The sequence below is a fragment of the Podarcis erhardii genome, assembly GCF_964252035.2.
Source record: "Podarcis erhardii genome assembly, chromosome: 6".
NCBI lineage: Eukaryota > Metazoa > Chordata > Lepidosauria > Squamata > Lacertidae > Podarcis > Podarcis erhardii.
In genome coordinates, this window is record NC_138510.1 from 18,506,713 (window position 1) to 18,531,343 (window position 24,631).

The following is a 24,631-nucleotide window of genomic DNA, read 5'->3' on the forward strand; positions in this document are numbered from 1 at the left end:
CAGTAACGGGTGTAAGGTATAAATAGTAAAATTATCATTATGGAATGGGATGTCCCTATTTTCATCAGAGAAATGTTGGAGGGTATGTTACTCTGGAAATTTAGGTTTTTTGCAATGTCAGTGGATTAAAGCACTCTGTCACCCTCATACAACGAATGCAATTCTTAAAAAGAAACAAACTAAAAGAAAAAAGTTATTGAATAAGCATAGTAGAAAAAAGACAATGCATTTAACAGTTATATGTTTGTGTTGTTATTATAATACTCATTTATATTATAATATTTATTTATCCTGCCTTTTCGCTAGACTGGGACCCAAGGCATCTTACAGTAATTAAAACAATAAGGTTAAAATGCAGAAAGCTTTAAAACATATAAAGTAACTAAAAAGCAATTAAACTGTAATAGGATTAAAACAATATAAAATTACATAAAAAATAGAATACAAAAACAACAACAAATCTATTAAAATGCAGATAGTAAAAACAACACAGCACTATAGAAAGTCCTTTCCTTAAAACTGGTCTGTTGCCAAAAACATGCTGGAATAAAATAGTCTTCACCGGCCAATGAAGGACATCAAGGCGTTTAACATACATTGAGTGCTAAGAATCTCAGGGCGGATTATATAAATATATAACCAAGTGGTCCTTAGTCCTGGTAGCTATCATTCGACCCTTTCATGACAAATGATTACCAAAACATTCAGTTTATAAATGTGCAGTCAGCTTACATGGGACGCGGGTGGCGCTGTGGGTAAAAGCCTCAGCGCCTAGGGCTTGCCGATCGAAAGGTCGGCGGTTTGAATCCCCGCGGCGGGGTGCGCTCCCGCTGCTCAGTCTCAGCACCTGCCAACCTAGCAGTTCGAAAGCACCCCCGGGTGCAAGTAGATAAATAAGGACCGCTTACTGGCGGGAAGGTAAACGGCGTTTCCGTGTGCTGCGCTGGCTCGCCAGATGCAGCTTTGTCACGCTGGCCACGTGACCCGGAAGTGTCTCCGGACAGCGCTGGCCCCCGGCCTCTTGAGTGAGATGGGCGCACCAACCCCAGAGTCTGTCAAGACTGGCCCGTACGGGCAGGGGTACCTTTACCTTTACCTAGTCAGCTTACAGATACATAAAATCTACACCCTTTTTGCACATAGGAACATGGCAGAGAACTGACCTGAAAAGTGTGTAATGAACAAATGGCTAATGGAAAGATGTATAAACACTCCACAACCAAATCAGGAATAAGGCAAGATGAGTGCTCATTGTCGTATAGTTTAATATCCTCATAAACGCCGTGCAAGCAGATCAGGATAGATGCTCAATAAATAAACAAACAGGTCCTCTGGAGCTGCCCAAGTACTTAAAACACGAATAACGTTTAGCTTTAAGGATTTGTGGAGTTCCTTTTGAAATGAAGACACAGCTCAATGCTTAGTTTTCTCTATAGTGTCTGACAATTTTAATGAAAAGTGTCACTGTATTTCATCTGGTAGGCCGCACACTCCAGAATGTATTCCCAACATTCAGTGGCTTTCCATGCACGGAGTGGGAGTTCCTTGGGCTTTTATCCACACATTTTCAATGACCCCTCTCCCTCCCGCTCTCTCCTAGGGCTTTGTCCTCGCCGTTACCATCATCCGTGAGGCTGTGGAAGAGATCCGGTGCTACATGCGTGACAAGGAAGTGAACTCGCAGATCTACAGCAAGCTCACAGCGAGAGGTCAGCTATTTGGCTCCAGCTTTCTACATCTGCTTGCAGAGTCCCTTAGCTGACTGCCCGAACAGCAGGGAGTTGCAACTCAATCAAATGTTGCTGACAATTGGAGGAGCAAAGTTTCTGAAAGGGGGGGTGGGGTTTGACTGTGGAGTGGGGGGGGGGTTGCCAAGCACACAGGCACATGGCTTAGCAAGTCCCCTCTGTTTCGTTTGGCCCTGGCAGAGCATCAGAGACTCCTGATGACAGAACAGATAAATTTCCAGCTACAATTGGGCAATAAGTTCTCAGGGAATGGGAACCTTCCACAGATTCAATGCATATTGGGATGTGGCCAGTTACTCAGAATAATTATGGTGTATGTTGCATTGAAGGGAAGAATACAAAGGAGTTCATATTTTTGAGATCATGGCTGCTACAGCCACATCCATTTTATAGATTATAAGCGATAGGTGGTCTGAATTTGCTGAATATCCTAATCCTGACTTGGATCTTTTCAGAATGGGAATGCATGTTGAAAATTAGGCATGCAACCTAATCCCATTCATGTTTGTTCAGAAGTAAGGCTCCTTGGGTGAAATCCCATTGTGAGCATCCGCTAGCAGAACGGGCTTAAACTCCTGCACCCGGACTCTCCCTTCCTCTCCTCCCTCTTGCAAGCTGCATGCTGACCAGATTTGCTTTGGAGAGTTGGAGGAATCCTGTAGATATATAGTGTTACTGGGGGTGGGGGAAGCTGGAGGAGGAGAGAACGTGCCATTTAAAAACGATTTAATATGCCCACATCTAGACCACCTTTTAATTCCTAGAATGTAGAAAGCACACTCCTATGAAATTACGCAAATATTGCTATGAGAGCTGTCACCTAAATGGAGATGCTTGAGACTTGCTTCTGGACAATTACAATAATGAGGTTCCTGAAGTACATGAAATTCACAGAAGGGGATCTACCTCCCAAAGGCTTTTCTAAGTACCAGGGGCCCTTGCAAACAGCATGCAGTATTTTGGGATGACTCATTGTATGTCCTATTATACTTCTCACAAGAAAATTTCCCCTTCCTCCTGCTCCTCCAGCTTCCCCCACCCCCAAATAACCCTATATATCTGGCTCGTTTGAAACAAGTCACAGTTAACCGCAGTTCGGGTTTTAGGTGAAAGACTAGAAAGACTAAACTATGTGACATCTAATCATGGGCAGAGACCAACCCAAGGGAGGAAGTTCCAAAACTTTGCTTGCTCTCTCCTCCCGCCCACCAACTGCTTATACATAGAGTATACCTCTCCCTTCTAGCAATGACCTTTTTTTCTGGAGCAGGTGTTTCAGGGATTTATTTGCATCTGATTGTTCTGCTGCTATTTTGAGTGGGGGGTGGGAAAGGAAATGATGTGAACTAGCTGTGCTAGAAGGGAGAGGTGTACTCTATGTATAAGCAGTTGGTGGGCGGGACTTGTTTCAAACGAGCCAGATTCATAACCCATGGTTTGAAGTTGGCTTTTTTGATGTTGTTGTTGTTTAGTCGTTTAGTTGTGTCTGACTCTTCGTGACCCCATGGACCAGAGCACACCAGGCACCCCTGTGTTCCACTGCCTCCCGCAGTTTGGTCAGACTCATGTTGGTAGCTTCGAGAACACTGTCTAACCATCTCGTCCTCTGTTGTCCCCTTCTCCTTGTGCCCTCCATCTTTCCCAACATCAAGGGAATCTTCTCTTCTCATGAGGTGGCCAAAGTATTGGAGTCTCAGCTTCAGGATCTGTCCTTCCAGTGAGCACTCAGGGCTGATTGCTGATAAGCTGTAATTAAGCTGAACCACAGTTTGTCAGATTCAGATGATATACTAAGCCAGCGATGGGGAACCTGTGGCTCTCTGGATGTTGTTGGGCTCCCAGCTCCCATCAGCCCCAGCCAGTGTGGCCCACGGTCAGGGATAATGGGAGTCCAGCAGCTTGTGGAGATTCCCCATCTCTGTGCTAAACTGTGCTCAAGGGAAGTCAGAGGTGTGGCCTTGGACCTGGGACAGCTCAGTCAGTAGAGCATGAGTCTCTTAATCTCAAGGTTGTGGGTTTGAGCCTCATGTTGGGCAAAAGATTCCTGCATAGCAGGGAGAGTTGGACTACATGACCCTCGTGGTCCTTTCCAACTCCACAAAACTATGATATTAAACTTGTGATGGGCAGTGGAATACCATAACTGGAGAAAGGGTAGGGTGCAAGTATAATTGAAAATATGATGTAGCAGCCCCAAACCTTTTCAAATTTCCCTCCGGTTTACTGGGCTGGTTATGGGAGAGGGTGGAATAGAAGTAATTGTATTGTGAAAATTTGACAACTTTTCTTTTACATTTAATTTCATATTGGGCAATCACAGCTTGTTATCTTTACGACTTGTTTTACTGCTACCTTTTGAGGCACCAAAGAGGAGCTTTGCAAATAGTTTCAAGCCATCTGTATAAATCAGATTCGGGTTTCCTATTCATCCATCCATCAACCCAACTTTGCTATTAAATTTGCAGGCCAGATTTCTGTTTTGATACTCACTAGGCTGTTGATTTAAAATTCCAGAGTTGTTTTTCTTTTCTTGCTTCCCCCCCTCAACCCCCTTTCATGATTACAGAGCGTAGTAAGGGAGAACTACATAAAAAACCCCAAAACCCACCCTATGAAATGGAAAGAGACCTCCTGCCAGCAGAGTGCTCCTTTGATACAGATCACTGGCATTTACCAGCTGTATCGAAAAACAATATTTTCCCAAACCTTTTGTGCTCTTATTTTTGCAAGTTACAGAGCACAAGGCCACCTAAAAGCCAAAAGCGTACCAGAACAGATGAAAACTGTCTTGGGTATGTTTTGATTTGTTCCTGGGGACGTTTTGTTTTGATTTTGTGTTTGCAAATGATATGCATCCCGGTCCCTGAGGAGCTCAGGACTGCAGTGAGCCATCACAGATATGTCTCCACTGAGAGTTTTATATAAAGAAGGCATTCCCCATTGCTAGTGCTGGTTACCTTTGCAGTGTCACGGATCACGTCAGAGAGGTCTATATAAAGAACCTGAAAGCAAACAGCTAATTGGCAATACCAGTTGCATTCTCAGTTTTATCTTGGTGCCACTTTTTTATACTGTAAAGGCGCAGTGCTGCCATTAATGGGATGTATTAAATTTTCACTTCCGTAGTATTTTTATTTTGCAGTTGTGGCACTTGGATCATCATGAACCTCAGTTGACTCTTTTTTAAAAAAGTTGGTATGCATAGGTGGAAATCAAGACTGGAATGACATAGTTGCTTGCCTAATTTGGATAATAATAATAATAATAATAATAATAATAATAATAATAATAATAATAATGGTGGTTTGGATTATCACAGTTTAATAAGCTGTGATACACACGTGCTGCATCCTTGTGCAGCCACTTTTCTCTTCCCTTTTCAACACAATTAACCCCAGAAGTCTTCACCGTAGCCTCCATTTCATCGGAACTGGGAAGCTATGGTTAAGGAAAAGCCAGGGTCTTAACCCTCTGCTTTAATATGCCTTGTAACCATAGACTTGTATACAACCAAGTTTTACTTGGGAGTAGGACCATTGAAATTAGTAGATCTAAGTTAGTGATTCTTACAAATTTCAGTAGGTTTACTCTGAGTAGGACTAATGTTGGGTGCAACCCAAAGTTTCCTTGTTCAGCTATCATGGGGAACTAGGGTTTATTGAAGACTTCTGGGATTAATGGTGGCATGGCCAGAGGGGAAGAAGGAAGGGGCTGCATGCTCTGGCAGGTCCCCCTTTTTCAAGTCCTGAGGATCAGATAATTATCAAGGTTTGCAAAGTGCCTGCAAGCCCCTTGGGGCCCCAGCTATGTCTTTAGCTAACCACACCAAAAGCATAACATAAGACACAGTAGCATATCGACAAAGCAAGAGCAAACAATAAACAATTAATGCAGCTTAATATATGAGCCCCTGATGATGATGATGATGATGATGATGATGATAATAATAATAATAATAATAATAATAATAATAATAATAATAATAAACAACTTTTATTTATATCCCGCCCTCCCCGGCCGAAGGTATCTGAAGAAGTGTGCATGCACACGAAAGCTCATACCAAGAACTGACTTAGTTGGTCTTTAAGGTGCTACTGGAAGGAATTTGTTTTGTTTCAAATATATAACATTGGTATAAAATCAGACAATAATTAAATTACCTCCTAAAAACAGGTCAGAATCAAATTAAATTCTAATTAGATGGCTTTCTGCAGGGTTAGGGTTGGGAACAGTAAGTGCTCATCCACCCAACTGATGTTATATGGGCCTGTGAGAATGCAACAAGGAGCTGCAGAGAGAGAGAGAGAGAGAGAGAGAGAGAGAGAGAGAGAGAGAGAGAGAGAGAGAGAGACTGCCCAATGTGTGAACATTCAACTCTCCCTGAAAAGAATCTTTGAGTAACACAGCCAATATTTTGCTGCTGTGCAACATGGCCAGCAGTTGTGAGCGAGAGGAATTTGTTAGAGCATTTTTTTCCTCCTTTTCCTTTTTACCAGCGAATCGATATTGTTGCAACTGTTTCCCCATGACTTAGTTTTGCAATTTGTAGCAAGCATTACAGCATCAAAGGAAGTCTGTGGCTTTTATTAGCAGAAGCCAGGAGGCACTTTTGTTAAATGTGCTGTTTGTCACCAGCACAGCAGGGGTTTAGAAGTAGTTTCAGTTGTTTCACTCAGGAGTTGGGACACTGGGCAAATGTTCAGCAGGGGCATAAAAGTGTTTTAAATCCGGGGCAACTGATATTTTGGCCTAATGTTTGGTCCCTTATGTTGGGTGCAAAGAGCTAGCTCGGCCTTTGTGGAATGAAGTGGAAACCACTGGTGATGATGGTGACGTCCTGCTATAAAGATGCTCCATGATGTTTGGTTGTTCTAAAATGGACTTTTGGAGAGCCTAGGGTTTGCCGATCAGAAGGTCGGTGGTTCGAATCCCCGCGACAGGGTGAGCTCCCATTGCTCGGTCCCTGCTCCTGCCAACCTAGCAGTTCAAAAGCACGTCAAAGTGCTAGTAGATAAATAGGTACCGCTCTGGCGGGAAGGTAAACGGCATTTCCGTGCGCTGCTCTGGTTCGCCAGAAGCGGCTTAGTCATGCTGGCCACATGACCCAGAAGCTGTACTCTAGCTCCCTCGGCCAATAAAGCGAGATGAGCGCCGCAACCCAGAGTTGTCTGCCACTGGACTTAACGGTCAGGGGTCCCTTTACCTTTTAAGTGAGGGAAGAAAGTTGACAAGCAGTTCATGATTTCCTTCCTAGTGCAATGCCCTAAGATGCATGGCGCCTTTCTCTTAGCACTGGCATGGCATTGCACCAGTTGGGAAGATATACCAGGGAAGATTGGAGCCACAGAATCATACAATTTTAGAATTGGAAGGAACCCTGAGGGGCATCTAGTCCAACCCCCCTGAAAAGCAGGATTCTTTTTCCCCAACACGGGGCTCAAACTCAAGACCCTGAGATGAAGAGCTTCAGGTTCTACTGACTGAGCTATGTCATTATTATTTTTTAACGCATGGGACCATAGCTAAATGACAGAGCATGTCGGTTGTATGCAGACGGTTTCAGGTTTCAATCCTGGCATCTCCAGTTCCCAGGATCAGGAAACAGGGAATGTGAACAGCCTTTGTGGTCTCAGAGAACTGGCAGGCAGAGTAGGCAAATAGGGTCACTCCTCTATAGTATTAGACAGCTTCCTATTCTCCTATGGTGCATGAAGCCATGCTAACTTGTCGTCCATGTGTTTTATACTTGATGGCCCCAGTATAGACCTGTAGGACCACTTGAATAATCTGGGGATGATTTTGCTCATGGGACTAGACAAGGGATCAGCAAACTTACCACATCTCGGGCCGGTCTCCAGCGCCAATTGTGCGGTGGGCTGGAGGGCGGGGGAGCGCGTGCCCACATGCTATTTCAGGTGCACTTCTGGGTCGGAGGAGCACTGGAAATAGCTTGTGTGCATGTGCACGGGCCTCCTCCAACCCAGATGTGCACCAGAAATAAAGCTTGCGCATGCGCACAAGCTATTTCTGGTGCTCTTCCAGTCTGCAAGTGGGCAGCAGCGCAGCGCAGTGCCGGTAAGAGCGGGTGGCGGGGGTCACTGCCGGCTGGATAAATGTCCCCCTCTGGCCTTATCCAACCTGCGGGCCTTAGTTTGGGGACCCTTGGACTAGACCCTACAAAATATTGCAGGGTGGTGACCTGGAAATAGGATTTTGTTTTCATCGCCCCTACAGTGCAGAGGGTCTTCATTCTGCTTTATGTTAAATAGTAGCCACTTGCTGCTTCAGATGTCTTGTAAAGATATATCTCTTTACCTAGGCTTTCCCTGATGCATAAAATTGACTTTGGGTTTGGGGGTGGGTTTTTTCCTTTTAATTCTGGTTTACTAGTTTTTGTGTTGCATCTCTGTTTTTAGGATGCTGTTTTAATTGTTTTTATATTATGTATGGTATACTGATTAAAATATTTTTAAATATTAAGCTTTTTATAAATGCTTTTAAGTAAATAAAATATAAGTTTAGATGTTAGAAATGCAGGGCAGGATATCAACATAAAAGAAGAAGAAATTTTAGTTGATTGATTTTTATTTTTTTGGAGGACAATTTCAGTCAATCAACCACTTACTTTGAAGTTCTTTTAATGGTGCTGCAGTTTAAGGCAAAAATATTGATTCCACATATTTCCGAAATGTGCTACCAAGGTAAACAACATGGGAGAGATATGAATGTTATTAAAGTGTATCTTTTCCCCCACAACAGGCACAGTAAAAGTGAAAAGTTCCAGTATTCAAGTTGGGGACCTTATTATTGTGGAAAAGGTACATATGGATTTGTAAAGATTTTATACTTTTCTTATGACTTCTAGCATCCTGGGAGGGAGAGCCAGCTTAGTCTGACATTGTACACTATCCTTTTGTCTCTCTTTTCCTAACACTATTGACACTGAAAATGTACCTCTTCAGCTGAGCATTTTCTTGACCATTAACACTGGTTCCTGGCCTTCCAGGTTCCTGTGATTGATAAATTTAACTTTGCTTCACTGGGCTGCTTTTATTGCAATATTCTGTTGTTTTAGATTGTGAACTGCCTTGACATTTCATTTTGAAATGAAAGGAGGCATATAAATTCTCATAATACATAAACACCCTAGCTTAAATGTTTCAGAGTCTTCAACGTAGTAATGCACAGCATTATCATAGAAATAAGGATAACATTTTAATAAAATATGCGGAAATGCTCTTTATATTTTATAGCACCCACCCATATTGTTAACTTAATTAATAATATGGGGTTAGACCAACAGGTGCAGCTTCCTTTATGTGATCATAATCGTGTGGAGGATAATGGCAAAAAAAAGTGCTTTTCTTAACCACTCTGTTGCACCAGTTAATATAACAAGAGCCCCGCCAGGTGAGACCAAAGGCCCAGCAAGCCCACCATTTCAGTGGCCAACAAAAGGCCTATGGGATGCCTAGTTTACTAAGCAGTGACTAGTAGCCATTGATTGTATGCTGAACATTCAGAACCCACCTTCCATCTCTCAAAACAGAACCAGAGGGTCCCTGCTGACATGATCTTCCTCAGGACGTCGGAAAAGAACGGTAAACATCTGGAACCAATAGTGAAAATGATCTTTAATGGTGGTTTGTTGTTGTTTTTATGGGACAAAAGAATCGTTTTGAAAACGTAACCCAAGTGGATACGATTTTTAGGCTTAGCATGTCTGCCCGATTCAGAGGCTCCTTTTTCGATAGCGTGGCTACTGTCCTTGTTTTATCATTTGTGATCGTTCAAACCATAGCAATTAGTTTATCCTGTAGGGTGTCCTGTTGCGTGAGGTCAGGCAATGCGAGGATAAAGGAGATTGATGCTGCACACCGTCGCTCACTGGGAGCCTCATACTGGCTTGTCTTTTAACATGTGCCACCATTTATTCAGAGTGTGAAAAATGCATCCTTTAAAACCGATAGATTATTATATAAGCGGTCATCCTGGGGTTCCTTCTCATGTTTATTTACTTGGCCCCCAAGAAGAACTGCAAGAAAAGAAATGACTTGATTTTTTTTTTTTTAAAAAAAAAAAAGCTTGCATGGTTTTGCAGACACTGGGACCCTGTCTGTGTGCAATAATATTTATCAAGCGGACAGCTGCCGGTAGCAGTGTTTATTCAAGTGCAGTCATATTACAGTCTTGGTGGCCGCGGTCAAATTGTTTGTGGGTCATACGGAGACAATGACCCTGATCAAAAGTGCAGTGGGGAGGCACACATGGAGCCACCCTAAGCACTGGAGCAATTGGGTTGATAGGCTTGCAGCCATGCCAAAGAAGGAGGGAGGTGATGAATAGGAAAGCCTCTGCTCACATCACACCCCTAGTGGGATACTGGCTTGGGTGAATTATGCCTAGTAGGTTTGCTTCCATTTGGTGTGGATGGGGCCAGTGTGGATGGTCAGAGCTAATAGACTGCAGCATTGGAGAATGCCATGTAAATACGGTCCTTCCCTCCATGCTTAACGCCAGCCTTCTCCAAACTGGTTCCCTCCAAAAAATTTGGACTACAGACTCAGCTACATGAGTCAATTTATAACGTTATAAATGCATTATAACAATGTGACACCAGGTGGCGGCGTGGAGCTGAAATCAGAAGTCAATGATAATTTCCATTGTGAGCTTTTATAACTTTTTAAAAATAACTTTTTAAAATAGCTGTGTAGATCCAGCCTACAACTCCTATCAGCCCCAGGCAACATAGCACAAGTCACCCTGTTCTAGGCTGCTGTGCTAAGCTCTTGAATCTGTGCGGCACATGCAAATCAAGCAAATTACGTGGTTTTTGCTTAATTTGCACTAGGAATGTGCCCGGCATTGCTTGGGAATTCTAAGAAACCGAAAAAACTGTGCATTTTTGAAACCTACTTCTTGATCTCGGGAGTCGTCATTCAAAATCTGTTTGCTATACATTTTGGCACCTCTTAAGTTGTTGTAATAAGACAAACAACTTTTCAAAATGTGTAGATTTGATTAAATTAAATCTTATCTGCAAATCATGGAGGAGGAGGAAGGGGCAATGAAGGATTCTGGCTCATGGTTCTGTTTTGTTATAAGAACCAATGGCATGCCACATGAAACAAGATGGTGTGGTGTTATTCAGTAAGAGTGTTTAAACTGCATAGAAAGCTCTCATACCAGTTCAGTCTATTTGTCCATCTAGCAGTAGCTCTTATGAATCTTAGGTAGAGGTCTTTTGTCCTCACAAGCTCTCTGATCCATCTTACTGGGTATGCCAGGAATTGAACACAACCAGATGAAGGTTTCATTTCTGGAATACAATGGTACCTCAGTTTACGAACTTAATCCATTCTGGAAGACTGTTCTTAAACCGAAACCGTTCTTAAACAGAGGTGCACTTTCCCTAATGAGGCCTCCCACCGCCAGTGCCCTTCCACTGTTCGGATTCTGTTCCTAAACTGAGGTAAAGTTCACAAACCGGGACACTACTTCCGGTTTTGTGGAGTTCATAAACCGAATCGTTCGTAAACAGGACTGTTCTTAAACCGAGGTACCACTGTATCTTTATAATGCAGAGTTGGTCTATCAACAGGCCTGGTGCCTGAGGCCAGCTCCAAGGTCCACAAGGTCTACTGGAACACTCTCTCCCTAAATATGTAGCTGCCTCTGAGATGCAGTTTGAAGAGCAACCACCAAAGCCCCATTAACACAGATTTAAAACCCACAGGGTCCTGCTTTCTACGTACGGATCAGCTGGATGGTGAAACAGACTGGAAGTTGCGCCTGCCTGTCAGCTGCACTCAGAGGCTGCCCACTGCTTCTGTACGTAAGGTTTTCTTTAAAGCCCTAAAAGGCCTCGGTCCAGTATACCTGAAGGAGCGTCTCCACCCCCATCATTCTGCCCGGACGCTGAGGTCCAGCGCCGAAGGCCTTCTGGCGGTTCCCTCATTGCGAGAAGCAAAGCTACAGGGAACCAGGCAGAGGGCCTTCTCGGTAGTGGCGCCCGCCCTGTGGAACGCCCTTCCAGCAGATGTCAAAGCGATAAACAACTACCTGACATTCAGAAGACATCTTAAGGCAGCCCTGTTTAGGGAAGTTTTTAACGTGTGATATTTTACTGTATTTTTGGTTTTTATGGAAGCCGCCCAGAGTGGCTGGGGAGGCCCAGCCAGATGGGCGGGGTATAAATAATAAATTATTATTATTATTATTATTATTATTATTATTATTATTTCTAATTTGTCGTTTTTAACCACTGCCCTCTAAAATGCAGCCATATGAGATTGATGGCATCTGTAAAAAACAAAGCATGTTGAAGCATTCTCTAACCACAATAGTCAATTAGATGGAAAGTTGGTGTACATATTTCACTAATTTAAAAGAAGTTTCCTCTTCCTCTCCTGCCTCCCCCTCCTCAGAAGTGCCTATCATTTATTTGGAAAAGAGGGCTTGCTTTAAACAGCAAAGTTTTTAACTCATCGTTGTAACTCATTTTTATCCTTCTCCATAGGACCTTCTCCAGATCCGATCATACGTGTATGCAGAGGAGCCTAACATTGATATCCACAACTTTGTTGGCACTTTCACTAGAGTAAGTAGTTGCTGTTGGGCCAGAAATCTAAAAACGTGTCTCTTAAGAACCCTGGGGTAGTGGAGACAACGTCCGGATTCTTTCAAAAGAGGTTGGAGATGTTCAGTGTGTTGCGAGGATCATAAAACATGACTCGCAGAAGTGCCTTGTGCTTTCTGGGACAAATGAGTTGCTGTTCTTTTGTAACAAAACATTGCAGTGCAGAGTGCTGCTGCTCAGGGAGCCAGCCAGCCATTCATTCCCTTTTCTAAGTTATTCCATTCCATTGCCCGTCTCCTTAGTTTTCCACCTCCCACAATCATGTTCAGGTCTCATTAAGCTATTCCCTCCCACCCCAATCACACGCCACACTTGGAGTTCCACCCAAACTTTTTTCCTGACTTGCATTTCCCCAAGCTTGTACATACTTCCCCCATGAGTTGATAGTGCTATTTTGACTATTTTTGGGTAACTCTTTCAGGAGGACAGTGACCCTCCAGTGAACGAGAGCTTAAGCATTGAAAACACCCTGTGGGCCAGCACAGTGATTGCTTCAGGTAAGGCTAGAGTAAATGTCGGGAGTATGTTAGCAATTTTTAAAAACTCCCTTTGCAATTTAAATAATCATCTCTTGTCAGTGGGAATTAGTGGCTGGGATGAAGTTCCCCACTTGTCCTAACACCTCTAGGGACTTTGAGCTGACGTCTAATTACCCCTCGGACATTTATAGATGAGAAAGCCTTTGGAATTCCAATAACCTTTGGGCAAAGCATCCCCTGCTTGAATAACCCTTAATTGCTCTCAATATTGACATTTGAAATCTGTAACAGAAAGGGTGTCAAAGAGATTTTAAATGGAAGCCAGGGTAAAAGATCTCCAAATAAAGGCTACCTCCTGGTTTGCTGCTCTGTAAGAGAGCATCCTGTAAAAGCAAGACCAGATGTGTTATGCATTAAGGGCAGGGAGTGGAAGAGCTCTCTTAATATAGCGAAGAGCCTAATATCTAATACAGTCATACCCTGGGTAACAGACATTTCAGGTTGTGTTTTTTTCAGGTTATGGGACCGCCGAAACCCAGAAGTACCTGAATGGGTTACTTCCGGGTTTTGGCGGTCGCGCATGCGCAGTACCGCCGAATTGCAACCTGCGCATGCGCAGACGAGCAGCTGTTGGTTGCGAACACTGCAGGTTGCGACCGTACATCTTGTATGGATCATGTTCGCAACCCGAGCGTCCACTGTATCCTCCATGGAACCACAACTCCCATTAGACCCAGCCAACGTGACAAATGGTTGGAGCTGATTGGAACTGTAGGAGAAGGGCACGTTTATCCAGTCTCTGCTCTAGTAAATGCATTTCAAGAAAGAGCTCTTTTTTTATTCCTGCTAGAGCAGCTTGTGCATCTCTCCCTTAGAAAGCTTTGTGTTTAGTTGAGGCATTAAAAGGTGCATCTGATTTGATGTCAGTTTGGTACTTGCTGTCAAGGTCTGACAGCACTCAAGCGCTGGTATAATTTTGGACACTCAGCAGTGTTCAAGGGGAGGAATCCCGTGGTGTGAAGTTGAACCTGAGCCCAATGCTCAGTGCCAGGCAATGCAGGAATCTCAGCTAAAGCATCCATGACAGATAGCCATCTAACTTCTGAAGCTTAAAAACCTCCAATGAAGGAGAGACCACAACCCCCTGAAGGAGTACGTTTCCACGTTTCCACTTTCTGTTTTTTAAACAACTATTTCCTTTCCAATTGGGATCAGTCTGGAATCTGAATCTTTTTGTTTCCTCAGGAACGGTTGTGGGAGTTGTTCTGTACACAGGGCGGGAGCTGCGTAGTGTCATGAACACTTCAAATCCGCGGAGTAAGGTAAGGAGAGATTTCTTGGTCCGCTCTACTCATTCTCATCTAGCAGACCCTGGTTTCCCAGCTTTGACCAGTCCTGAATTGCAGGATTTGTACTTGTATGATGGATGTGTTTGTCACAGGCACACCTAAATGAGCTGTACCTTTAAAAATGCAGTGTGCGAGCTGACGTTTCTCAATGGGGTGGCTTTGCACATGATGGCTCACACATGGCAAGCAACCCAAACAGCTTATTGGGTCTTTGATATTAAGGCCACTGTAGCCTTCAGGTACTTGGCCTGAACATGGAAGGACCAAGATATGTAAAGGGAGGAAAGTAAGGACCAAGCTCCGCTCTACTCCTCATGTTTGTGTGGAGAATCGATGCAGGCTTGTAAGTGCTTTTGCCTGGATTACAACCCTCCTCATGAACAGGCTCCAAATACTTGGAAGACCACCTCCTTCCCAACAGACCCTCTTGGTTGCTAAGAGTAGCAGAGGGGGCTCTCTTGGTCATTCACCGCCCTCAGAAGCTCTGGGAGTGGAGGCCTGGAAAGGGCATTTTGGTAGCAGCCCCTAAGTTGTGGAGCTCCCTCCCCACAGAGGTGCAGCTGGCACCTTCAGTGTACAGCTTTTGACAAGATGCACCTCTTTACCATGTCTTTTGACGTTTGAGGTGTTTATTTATTTTTTTAGGATCCACCTTCTTTCTGTGATTGTAAGTTGTTTTCAGTGTTGGGTTTAAATTGCCTTTACCTACCCTGGGAACTTAGGGTGAAAAACCCGGTTGTTGTGGTACTAGTAGTTGTTGTTCAGAGTTCCCAGTCACAAGGAGGTTTGTGAGTTTGTTCAATCCAACATACTTAGAAACCTTCTTCAAAGAGGGATGAGTCCAAGTTCCTTATGAGACGGGGAGGGGAAACTACGCAATATCTACTTTCTCCACACCTCAGGGTGTGACTTTGCTCAGCATGGACTACTGAGAGTGAATAATAGCCCATCACTGTTGTGTGCTGCAAGCAATATCTTTGTTGCTGTTCTCCTCCTCAGATTGGCCTCTTCGATCTGGAAGTGAACTGCCTCACCAAGATTCTCTTTGGGGCCTTGGTGGTGGTCTCTCTTGTCATGGTCGCCCTTCAGCACTTCGCTGGCCGCTGGTACCTTCAGATCATCAGATTTCTTCTTCTCTTCTCAAATATAATTCCTATTAGGTATGATATTCTCCCCTCCCATTAGTTTCGTTGTGGTGTTATTCAGGGCTTCTTATTTGCTTGGCCCTTACTTGAACTATACCATAAATAGCAAGCTGAGCCCGCTCCCTTATTCTGAGTGCCATTAAAGCTGCGTTTCAGGAAAAAGCTGCTTTTAGAACTAACGCTAAAGAGTAGGATTCCACATGTAAGGTACCTGTGGCCCAGTTCAGACATCATAACAAACCATGGTTTGTTACACAGATGAGGCAGCATGAGCTCAGGCGTGTGTGCATTGTCCTGCCCTTGTGCGCAAAATGATATTTTAAAGCTTCCATATTTGGTAATAAACTGTGGTTTGAATACTTTCCAGGCCTGGGTGAAGAAACAAATGACTGTTTTCTGCTAACAAGTTATTGGGTGCTTTACATTTCCACTTGCACACAAAGTGGCAAACCACGATTTACAGTGTCCGTACTGGGCCTAGGAGTGGAATTCTGAGAGTTTGAGCCTTCACATAAAACTGTTTCCTGAATCATGAAATTCACCTGAAACACTGCATGCTAATTTCATATGTATAAGGGATGTTTTATGTGGGGGAAGTTGACCGACATATTCAATCCACAGAGGAACTTGGGGGGAGGGATTGATTTCAATCAGAAAAACTGTACAGGAATTGTTTCTCAGTTGTTTTCCCTGCTGACTTTCTCACCTCTCTACAGTTTACGTGTCAACCTTGACATGGGGAAAATAGTTTACAGCTGGATGATCCGGAAGGATTCTAAAATTCCTGGCACTGTAGTCCGATCTAGCACAATCCCAGAGCAACTTGGAAGAATATCCTATTTACTTACAGATAAAACGGGTATGTTAGAGAGTGACCTGGTTTTTATTTATTAATATTATTCTTATTTTATCTTCACTACTCTGGAAAACTTCCCCCCGCCCCAAGGGCAGGATACAAATCTTTTTTAAAAAATGAATACAATTTTTGCAGGGAAAGAAGTCATAATGTACATCTTGCATAGCTAAAGGTTATTGTTAGAGGTGAATGAAATGATAAGTAACAATAGGAAAGGAGACTCTTGTAATGGTGTGCTGGTTTATTTTATTATTACAGTTGTACCCCACCTTTCCTCCAAAGGGCTCAAGGTGGTATACATGGTCCCATCTACTCTCCACATTATCCTCACACCAACCCTGTGAGGTAGGCTAGGCTGAGAGGCAGTGACTGGCCCATGGTCACCCAGTGAGCTTTGCAGATGAGAGGGGATTTGAACTCTCGTCCTAGCCTGAAAATCTAAGCACTACGCCATGCTGCCTCTCAAAAAGTGGTTGTGCGGCTGATGAAAATGCAAGATTGTGAGAGCAATTGTGTGGGCAGAATATTATAGGGAGCTTGATTTATGTTTTAAGGTGTGTGTGTGTGTGTGAGAGAGAGAGAGAGAGAGAGAGAGAGAGAGAGAGAGAGAGAGAAGAAAGACTTTTTTTCTTTTTTAGAATTCCATATTGATTATTGATAAATACATAGCTATTGTGCAGTATTATCTGTATGTAGATTTTCTTTTTTTTTCATAAATGGTTAAGAATATGTTTATGATATACAGTGGTGCCTCGCAAGACGAAAAGAATCCGTTACGCGAGTCTCTTCGTCTTGCGGTTTTTTCGTCTTGCGAAGCAAGCCCATTGACGGCCTAGCAGATTAGCGCTATTAGCGGCTTAGCGGCTTTTAGCGGCTTAGCGGCTTAGCGGATAAGCAGCTTAGCGGTTTAGAAAAGGGGGGGGAGGGGAAAAAACCCGCAGGAACTCGCAAGACATTTTCGTCTTGCGAAGCAAACACATAGGAAATTCGTTTTGCGAAGCACCTCCAAAACGGAAAACTCTTTCGTCTAGCGAGTTTTCCGTCTTGTGAGGCATTCGTCTTGCGGGGCACCACTGTATTTACAAACCTTGGTTGTTATTGTTGTAGTTGATAGATCTGCTGGTTGTAAGTGGTCTGTAAATTGCTTGAATTAGTAAAATAAGTAAATAAACAACCTTCTGATGAGGAAAAAAAGTTAAGAGGAAAAAATGAAAGGAGTGTGGCCTTTCCTTTCTTCATAAATGCGATAGCATGGGTATGTGTGTGTGAGAGAGAAACAGCCATTTCCACCTTTTTGCACTTACTTGGATCTTGACTTTATAATTCTGCTCTTGTTCCAGGGACCCTGACACAGAATGAGATGGTTTTCAAACGCCTTCATCTTGGAACAGTTGCTTATGGACTAGACTCCATGGATGAAGTTCAGAGCCATATATTTAGTATATATACACAGGTGAGCTCCGCACAATGTCAGAATAAAAATGGCAGCCCATATTCTTCATGTAGTTAACCCAGATTTTCCCTTTTTATTGAGAATTCAGTAAGTTGTTGTTGTTGTTGTTGTTGATGATGATGATGATGATGAATAGTTGTGGTCTTGCCTTCACACAATAACTGAAACCGTGAAAAGTAGATGTGCAGGTCCCTTTCCCCTTCTGTCCATGCTTTCATGGTACTGAGCAAGGCAGTATTCAGGCAGCTCAATGCATCAAACTGTATTCAAAACCCAACTTTAACTAATAAAGCTTTATTTAAGAATGAGGAAAGCAGCCCCTAACCACATTAAAGAGAGCTTCCAAGCAAGTATAAGTTTAAATATAATTAAAAGGTTAGATTCTTTGGTAATTGGAAGCATTTGCTGACCATGATTCATTTAAACTGTAGTTCTGATTCATTGCTCTAATTATTGTTACCATGCTATGCCCTTTGACCTGGAAGTGAAACTTCTGTCCTCTTGACACAAGAGGTTAACAGAGCAGGAAACTGGATGGCTATATGTTACCCCTGTGGCCAGCATAATTTAGTAATTGTAAAATTACCTGGAAGGTCCGATGCAGACTCTAAAAATAGTATTAAAAATCAAAACGATCAGCTTTCTACCTACCTCTATGCTGACCCATCTGTTTTTTCTTTTTTGGTTGGCTGTGTGTTTACGAACATAAAACCCTGTTCATTTCAAATTATCCGTCTCTTGCTGAGTAAAGGGATTTCACTGAAAAGACGTTTATGGGGCTGAGTTTGAGAGGCCAAACTGGTGGTGGGATCTGTAAGAAACCCACTTTTCCTGACCAACTAGGAAAACTTAGGTACAGTTGTCTCAGGTCAGGAATCTCTTTTATTGCTGCAAACTGGAGTGGGCAGAATTGGGATCCAATGGTCGATCTAGACTCAGAGTTTGTGACTGAGTTTGCTTTTGAATTGTTGCCTTTCTATTACCTCTCTCTCCAAGTTGGAGACTTGGTCATTAAGAGTCATTAATTTCAATAGGTCTTCTCTGAGTAGAATGTAACTGAATACCACCTTTCAATGACACAAGGGCAAATTGTATTTATTCCATAGAATTTTATACATTGCTTGATTTAAAAAAACAACAGAAAACCCTCAAAGCAGTTTACAAAAGAAAAACAGCAACATGAAAATCATGAAAAATTCACAGCCATACTTTAAAACATACAAAAGATAAAATACTAAAACATTAAAATTACCTCTTTGTATGGCAAAGGTGATGCCTAGTTTTGCCCTAAATTAGGCTGCTGAAGGAAAGTTTATGAGAAGATCTGGAGTGGATTTTTATGCAATGAGGACTGGGAAGACGTTCCTGGGCTAAGCACATACTCAGAGGCACCCTCTTCCCTAATTCTAGCCTCTCCTGCCCCACGTACCTCCAAGCAACTATTTGTACCTGGCTCCAGTAGGTGGGCTTCAGGAGTCTACTAAGTCGCTTGGGGACTCTTGTGTATCAAGCAGCTAATACAAGAAATAAACAATAATAACCCATAACAGTAGCAAGAAAACAGAGATCCCACAAGTCTGCTTCCTTTCCAAATTTATGTAAAAGTTTCACAGTAGGTTTCATTGGCATGGAAGCATTTAAAAATATTCACTTGATACTGATTTTGAGAGTCCATTGTGGTTTGGAGGAGAGGGCATTGGTTTTGGATATAGCTCTGAATTCAAATCCTGGTTTGGAATCCCCACTGAGCTATAGAGGGTTTGCTCAACTTGGTCACTTTCAGCCTTAGTTCCCTGTCTTTCAGTGACTCATGAGCAGGCCTGACTCACAGATGAGGCAAGGTGAAGCAAACAAGGTCTTGTGAGGGCTTCTAGACTGCAGAGAATGCGGAATATGTGGCCTGCCACATGTTGTTGAACTTCCATCATTCCAGCTTCCATCATTCTGGAGCAATGGCCTTAACCACATGCCATTGATGTCAGTTGTCAGCGTCTTGCCAGCCCCTGACACCAGGTCCTAGCTTGCAGTGGCCGTGGTGACCTATTTTTGCATTCTTCAGCATATTTTTTTGCAACCAAATCTGTATTTGCTCATCAAGGATCTCAGCCTGTATTCCTAGGCTTCCCACCCTTCCCCTGTGCAAATGACAAGTATTAATGAAAGCCAGGTCTTTTTTTCCCTAGCTAATATAATTGTGCTTTATCCTCTTTTCTTAGCAGTCTCAGGAGCCACCTGCTTTAAAAGGCCCCACCCTGGCTACCAAGGTACGGAAAACCTTGAGCAGCAGAGTCCACGAGGCAGTGAAAGCGATCGCCCTCTGCCACAATGTGACTCCCGTCTATGAATCGAATGGTGTGACGGATCAGGCTGAAGCTGAGCGGCACTATGAAGATTCTTGCAGGGTGTACCAAGCTGCTAGTCCTGATGAGGTAAATTGTGCCTTGGAAACAATGGTTTGACTTCCTGTAAACTGTTTGTTCAAATGCAGCTATTGATATTATTGCTAGTTGGGATCTGTGCACAGCTGTTAAATTTCAGACAGCATCAGTGCTGGAAGATTTGATGGTATTTAGAAGAATAATAAGGTAAAGGTAAAGGGACCTCTGACCATTAGGTCCAGTTGTGGCCGACTCTAGGGTTGCAGCGCTCATCTCGCTTTACTGGCCGAGGGAGCCGGCGTACAACTTCCTGGTCATCTGGCCAGCATGACTAAGCCGCTTCTGGCGAACCAGAGCAGCGCACGGAAACGCCGTTTACCTTCCCGCCGGAGCAGTACCTATTTATCTACTTGCACTTTGACGTGCTTTCAAACTGCTAGGTTGGCAGGAGCAGGGACAGAGCAATAGGAACTCACCCCGTTGCAGGGATTCAAACCGCCAACCTTCTGATTGGCAAGTCCTAGGCTCTGTGGTTTAACCCACAGCACCACCTGTGTCTTCTTTAGAAGAATACAATTTATCTAGCCCTATCAAGAGAGGAGCTTCTAGTCTATACCATCAGTCCTGCCCAGACTGCCTTGCCATTGTTTAGAAAATGCACAAATGACAATTACAAAATAAGTAAAATGTACAAGAATCTCATTTCCTTTTAAAAGCAAATTCCTAATGGGTGATTTTTACGTCTCACACTTTGCCCTTCCTCTCATGAAGGCTCAAGAACCCCAAAATGGAACATTAAAAGCAAAAGTAGAACTGTGGAATGAAGTAAACAATACAGTGGTACCTCGGGTTACATACGCTTCAGGTTACAGACTCCGCTAACCCAGAAATATTACCTCGGGTTAAGAACTTTGCTTCAGGATGAGAACAGAAATCGCGCGGCTGCAGCATGGCAGCAGCAGGAGGCCCCATTAGCTAAAGCTTCAGGTTAAGAACAGTTTCAGGTTAAGAACGGAACTCCAGAACGAATTAAGTACTTAACCCGAGGTACCACTTTACAGTAATAATCCACATTAGATTATGGTATACAAATGTTGTCACTCCTGCCCTTCTCCAAAGCCCTGCCAGGATAAATAGGTCTTAAGCAGGTCAGGACAAATAAATAAGATGTTATTGAGCATTGTGTGGGGGACAAATCTGATATCTCTAAAGGGAAGGATGATAAGAATCTGGCTCAGTTTTGAGGGGGGATGCAATTGGCACAGCAAGCATTAAGCAATATGAAATACACATATCATTTACAATGTCTCAGCTCTGCAACAGATGGTTGCTGAGTAAGAGCTAGATGCTTCCAGGAACCTTCAAATACAACATGCTATGAACCAGCAATTCCCTAAGGGTGACTCCACAAAAAGCCTCTTTAATAGGCGTCCAAACTCCGCCTTTGAAATCCTATAGCAATAAAAGATTGTTAAGGCAGGAAGGTCAGTTTACCCTCCGAATCGAACAAAACCTTGGAGGTGTTTTCCTCCCCCCCCCCACCTTCACCAAACTTTTGAACAGCGAGGGTAATTTCTACCAGTTGGCACAGAATTCATTTCCTGAAACACAAAGCAGGATTTCCTAGATTTGTTTCCTGTATGCATTCCTGGGCAGAGACTCCTGAAAGCATCTTTATTGAGAGATCAGTTACAGCCTCTGGGGCTCTGTGCTCCTGTCAGGTTGAGGCCATACAGTAACAGAGAGGGGAAATGTAATAGGTAGAATCAGATCAGAGATAACTCGCCCGGGAGGAATCCTGGCAATCTGGCCTTTAACCCTGACGACACTTCGCTGCACTAGAGGATGTGAAGGAATGTGCAGATCAGATGTGTTGCCAGCAGCAGCAGTCCCTGGGACCAGGCAGCCCAACTGAAGCGTGGGGCAGCAACTAATGACAAACAGGGGTCCATTTCTCTCTCTCTCTCTCTCTCTCTCTGATTCTGAAGTGGTTGATAGCCTTTTATTTTCTGGCTTGATACAATTCAGTGAACGGAAAGAGTTAACGCTCAATCGGATGAGCTGGGGAGTTGCGGAAAGCTGAAAATTCGTAGAGAGCAGTACAGTGGTACCTCAGGTTAAGTACTTAATTCGTTCTGGAGTTCTGTTCTTAACCTGAAACTGTTCTTAACCTGAAGCACCACTTTAGCTAATGGGGCCTCCTGCTGCCACCACGCTGCCGGAGCACGATTTCTGTTCTCATCCTGAAGCAAAGTTCTTAACCCAAGGTAATATTTCTGGGTTAGCAGAGTCTGTAAACTGAAGCGTATGTAACCTGAAGTGTATGTAACGCAAGGTACCACTATAATTCATAAAGCATAGTAACGATCCACTTTTGCCCAGCGAAGTCCTACTCAGAGTTGACCCATTGAACTCAATGAATGAATGTATGTTTATTATGAATGGCCAAGCAGCCAGCATATTAAGAAATCATTGTTATGGAGTTTGCAGGGCCCATTAATTTGAATAGGTTTACTCTGAGTAGGACTAGGATTGAATGAAACCCAATATTGTTTCGTGCTCATTGTTCCCCTGGTTGGAAACTCTGGGACAGTTTTATAGTCTCATGGTCTCTGTCCTTGTCCACCCCCCCACCCCCACCCCTCTACCTTGTCCCCCCATAGATTGTTTACAAATATGCAGGTTGAGTGGGCAGGCAAGCAAGACCCTATAAACTGGAAGAGTTTGCTCTGCAGCAGCAGCATTTTTCAGAAACAGGACCACAGTGTACCTCGGGTTACAGACGCTTCAGGTTACAGATGCTTCAGGTTACAGACTCCACTAACCCAGAAATAGTACCTCGGGTTAAGAACTTTGCTTCAGGATGAGAACAGAAATCGAGCGCGGCAGCTTAAGTGGTACCTCAGGTTAAGAACAGTTTCAGGTTAAGAACATACCTCCGGAACGAATTAAGTACGTAACCCGAGGTACCGCTGCACTTCCAAAACTGCTTCAGCTCCAAATTCCCAGAAGTTTCTCTTTTCTTGGCTAAGGGCCACTCTTTTTCCCAGTTCAAAGTCCAAAATTTTCCTTTTAGCTCCCACGTAGGTCGGTGGGTGTAACATTCCTAGCTAAGAGTAGTAAATATTGCATAAGACGGTAGAATGTTTGGAGTGTTTAGTATTTGTTAAGCAACCCAGTGAGGTTTTTATTCCTATGTTTCTGTTTGAGGGCAAAAGCTCAGATGTTGGCTTTCAAGCGCTCCTCATAACCGCTGTGTGTCTTCTAGTGGCCTCTTGTGAAAGGAAATGAATTCGAATTGCTTTGCTTTTGTGAAGTCTGCAGCAGATATTCCTCTTGGGTGTGAAAGCAAATTTGTGGTGTAGTATGTTTGTTGCACAAAAGTTGCACATTGATACGAATTGCACAACCTGGATTTGCTGCTGTGCGATTGAATCGCAACCCAAAATAGCGACAATATGGAAGCGCCTAGATTGTGGGTCCTTATGTAGCAAAAATGGCACCAGTCACCCACTGGAGAAAGGGGGGTGGGAACCGGCTTCTCCAGCTGTTGACGGACTACAAATCACATCATCCTTGATCATTGCCCATGCTGGCTGGGGCTGATGGGAGTTGTAGTCCAGCAACAATTGGAGGGCCACAGGTTCCTCACACCTGCAGAAGGAGGAAGTGTTGGCAGGGCTTAGGAAAACCCCAAGGTTTGCAGAAGTGCACATAAAATATAATAAATTAAAATAAGGCTGTTTTGCAATTGTGCCACCTTATGAGGACCAAGTATGCTCAGTGGGAATGGAAAATAGGAAACATATTGTGGGAGGGCAGATGGAATGGAGTTTCCAGGAAGACTCCATGGCTGGCTGGCTGAACTCTGACCAGGAACACTTCCTGCTGCAACATTTTGGTTGCAGTTCCCGCTTGGAGTTTAAAACTGGAACGTGAAATTTGAAGAAAGAGGAACAGAGGTCAGAGAAAAGCATCTGATTAGTGTTACTTATTAAGCTTTAATGATCAGATGTCTGGGATAACTGTCTTATCTGGGGGGTTATGAAGACAATGAGCAATAGAACAACCTGTAACAAAGCTCTTTAATGCTACATACTTGCATTGTAGAATGTTTGGGGAAAGATAGGCAGAACAAAGACAAGGACTTGTTATCGCCAAACAATTTCTAGGGCTTGTTAGGGCATGCAATAAATTATCTATATTAGAAACATGGAATTGGAAGGGCCATGAGGGTCATCTAGTCCAACCCCCGGCAATGCAGGATTTATTTATTTTTATCCGATGTGGGGCTCGTACCAATGGCCGTGATATTAAAAGTCTCATACCCTACCAACTGAGCTATCCCAAATAGCGTAACGCTGTATTTTAAAACTGGGGTTTGGGATCATTAATCTATTTATTCCTGAATACCCCAGTAATCAAAACTGGTGAGATCTTATTATTCTCAGGTTACATACGCTTCAGGTTACAGACTCCGCTAACCCAGAAATAGTACCTCGGGTTAAGAAATTTGCTTCAGGATGAGAACAGAAATCGCGCCGCGGCGGCAGCGCGAGGCCCCATTAGCTAAAGTGGTGCTTC

The 24,631-nt window shown here is 43.5% G+C and overlaps 1 protein-coding gene across 3 annotated transcripts in view; it reads left to right on the forward strand.

Annotated features, from left to right (window-relative positions):
- Window positions 1-24,631, forward strand: part of ATP9A (ATPase phospholipid transporting 9A (putative)) — a 102,801-nt gene that overhangs the window by 36,177 nt on the left and 41,993 nt on the right. For 2 of the 3 annotated variants that reach the window (XM_081867566.1, XM_081867564.1), the window contains exons 4-14: window positions 1,601-1,709; window positions 8,508-8,566; window positions 9,298-9,349; window positions 11,485-11,579; window positions 12,268-12,348; window positions 12,809-12,884; window positions 14,112-14,188; window positions 15,215-15,375; window positions 16,077-16,219; window positions 17,557-17,669; window positions 19,886-20,098. In XM_081867566.1, coding sequence (XP_081723692.1) covers window positions 1,601-1,709; window positions 8,508-8,566; window positions 9,298-9,349; window positions 11,485-11,579; window positions 12,268-12,348; window positions 12,809-12,884; window positions 14,112-14,188; window positions 15,215-15,375; window positions 16,077-16,219; window positions 17,557-17,669; window positions 19,886-20,098 — 1,179 coding nt within the window. The remainder of the gene's footprint in view (window positions 1-1,600; window positions 1,710-8,507; window positions 8,567-9,297; window positions 9,350-11,484; window positions 11,580-12,267; window positions 12,349-12,808; window positions 12,885-14,111; window positions 14,189-15,214; window positions 15,376-16,076; window positions 16,220-17,556; window positions 17,670-19,885; window positions 20,099-24,631) is intronic. The other variant, XM_081867565.1, reaches the window with a different exon arrangement.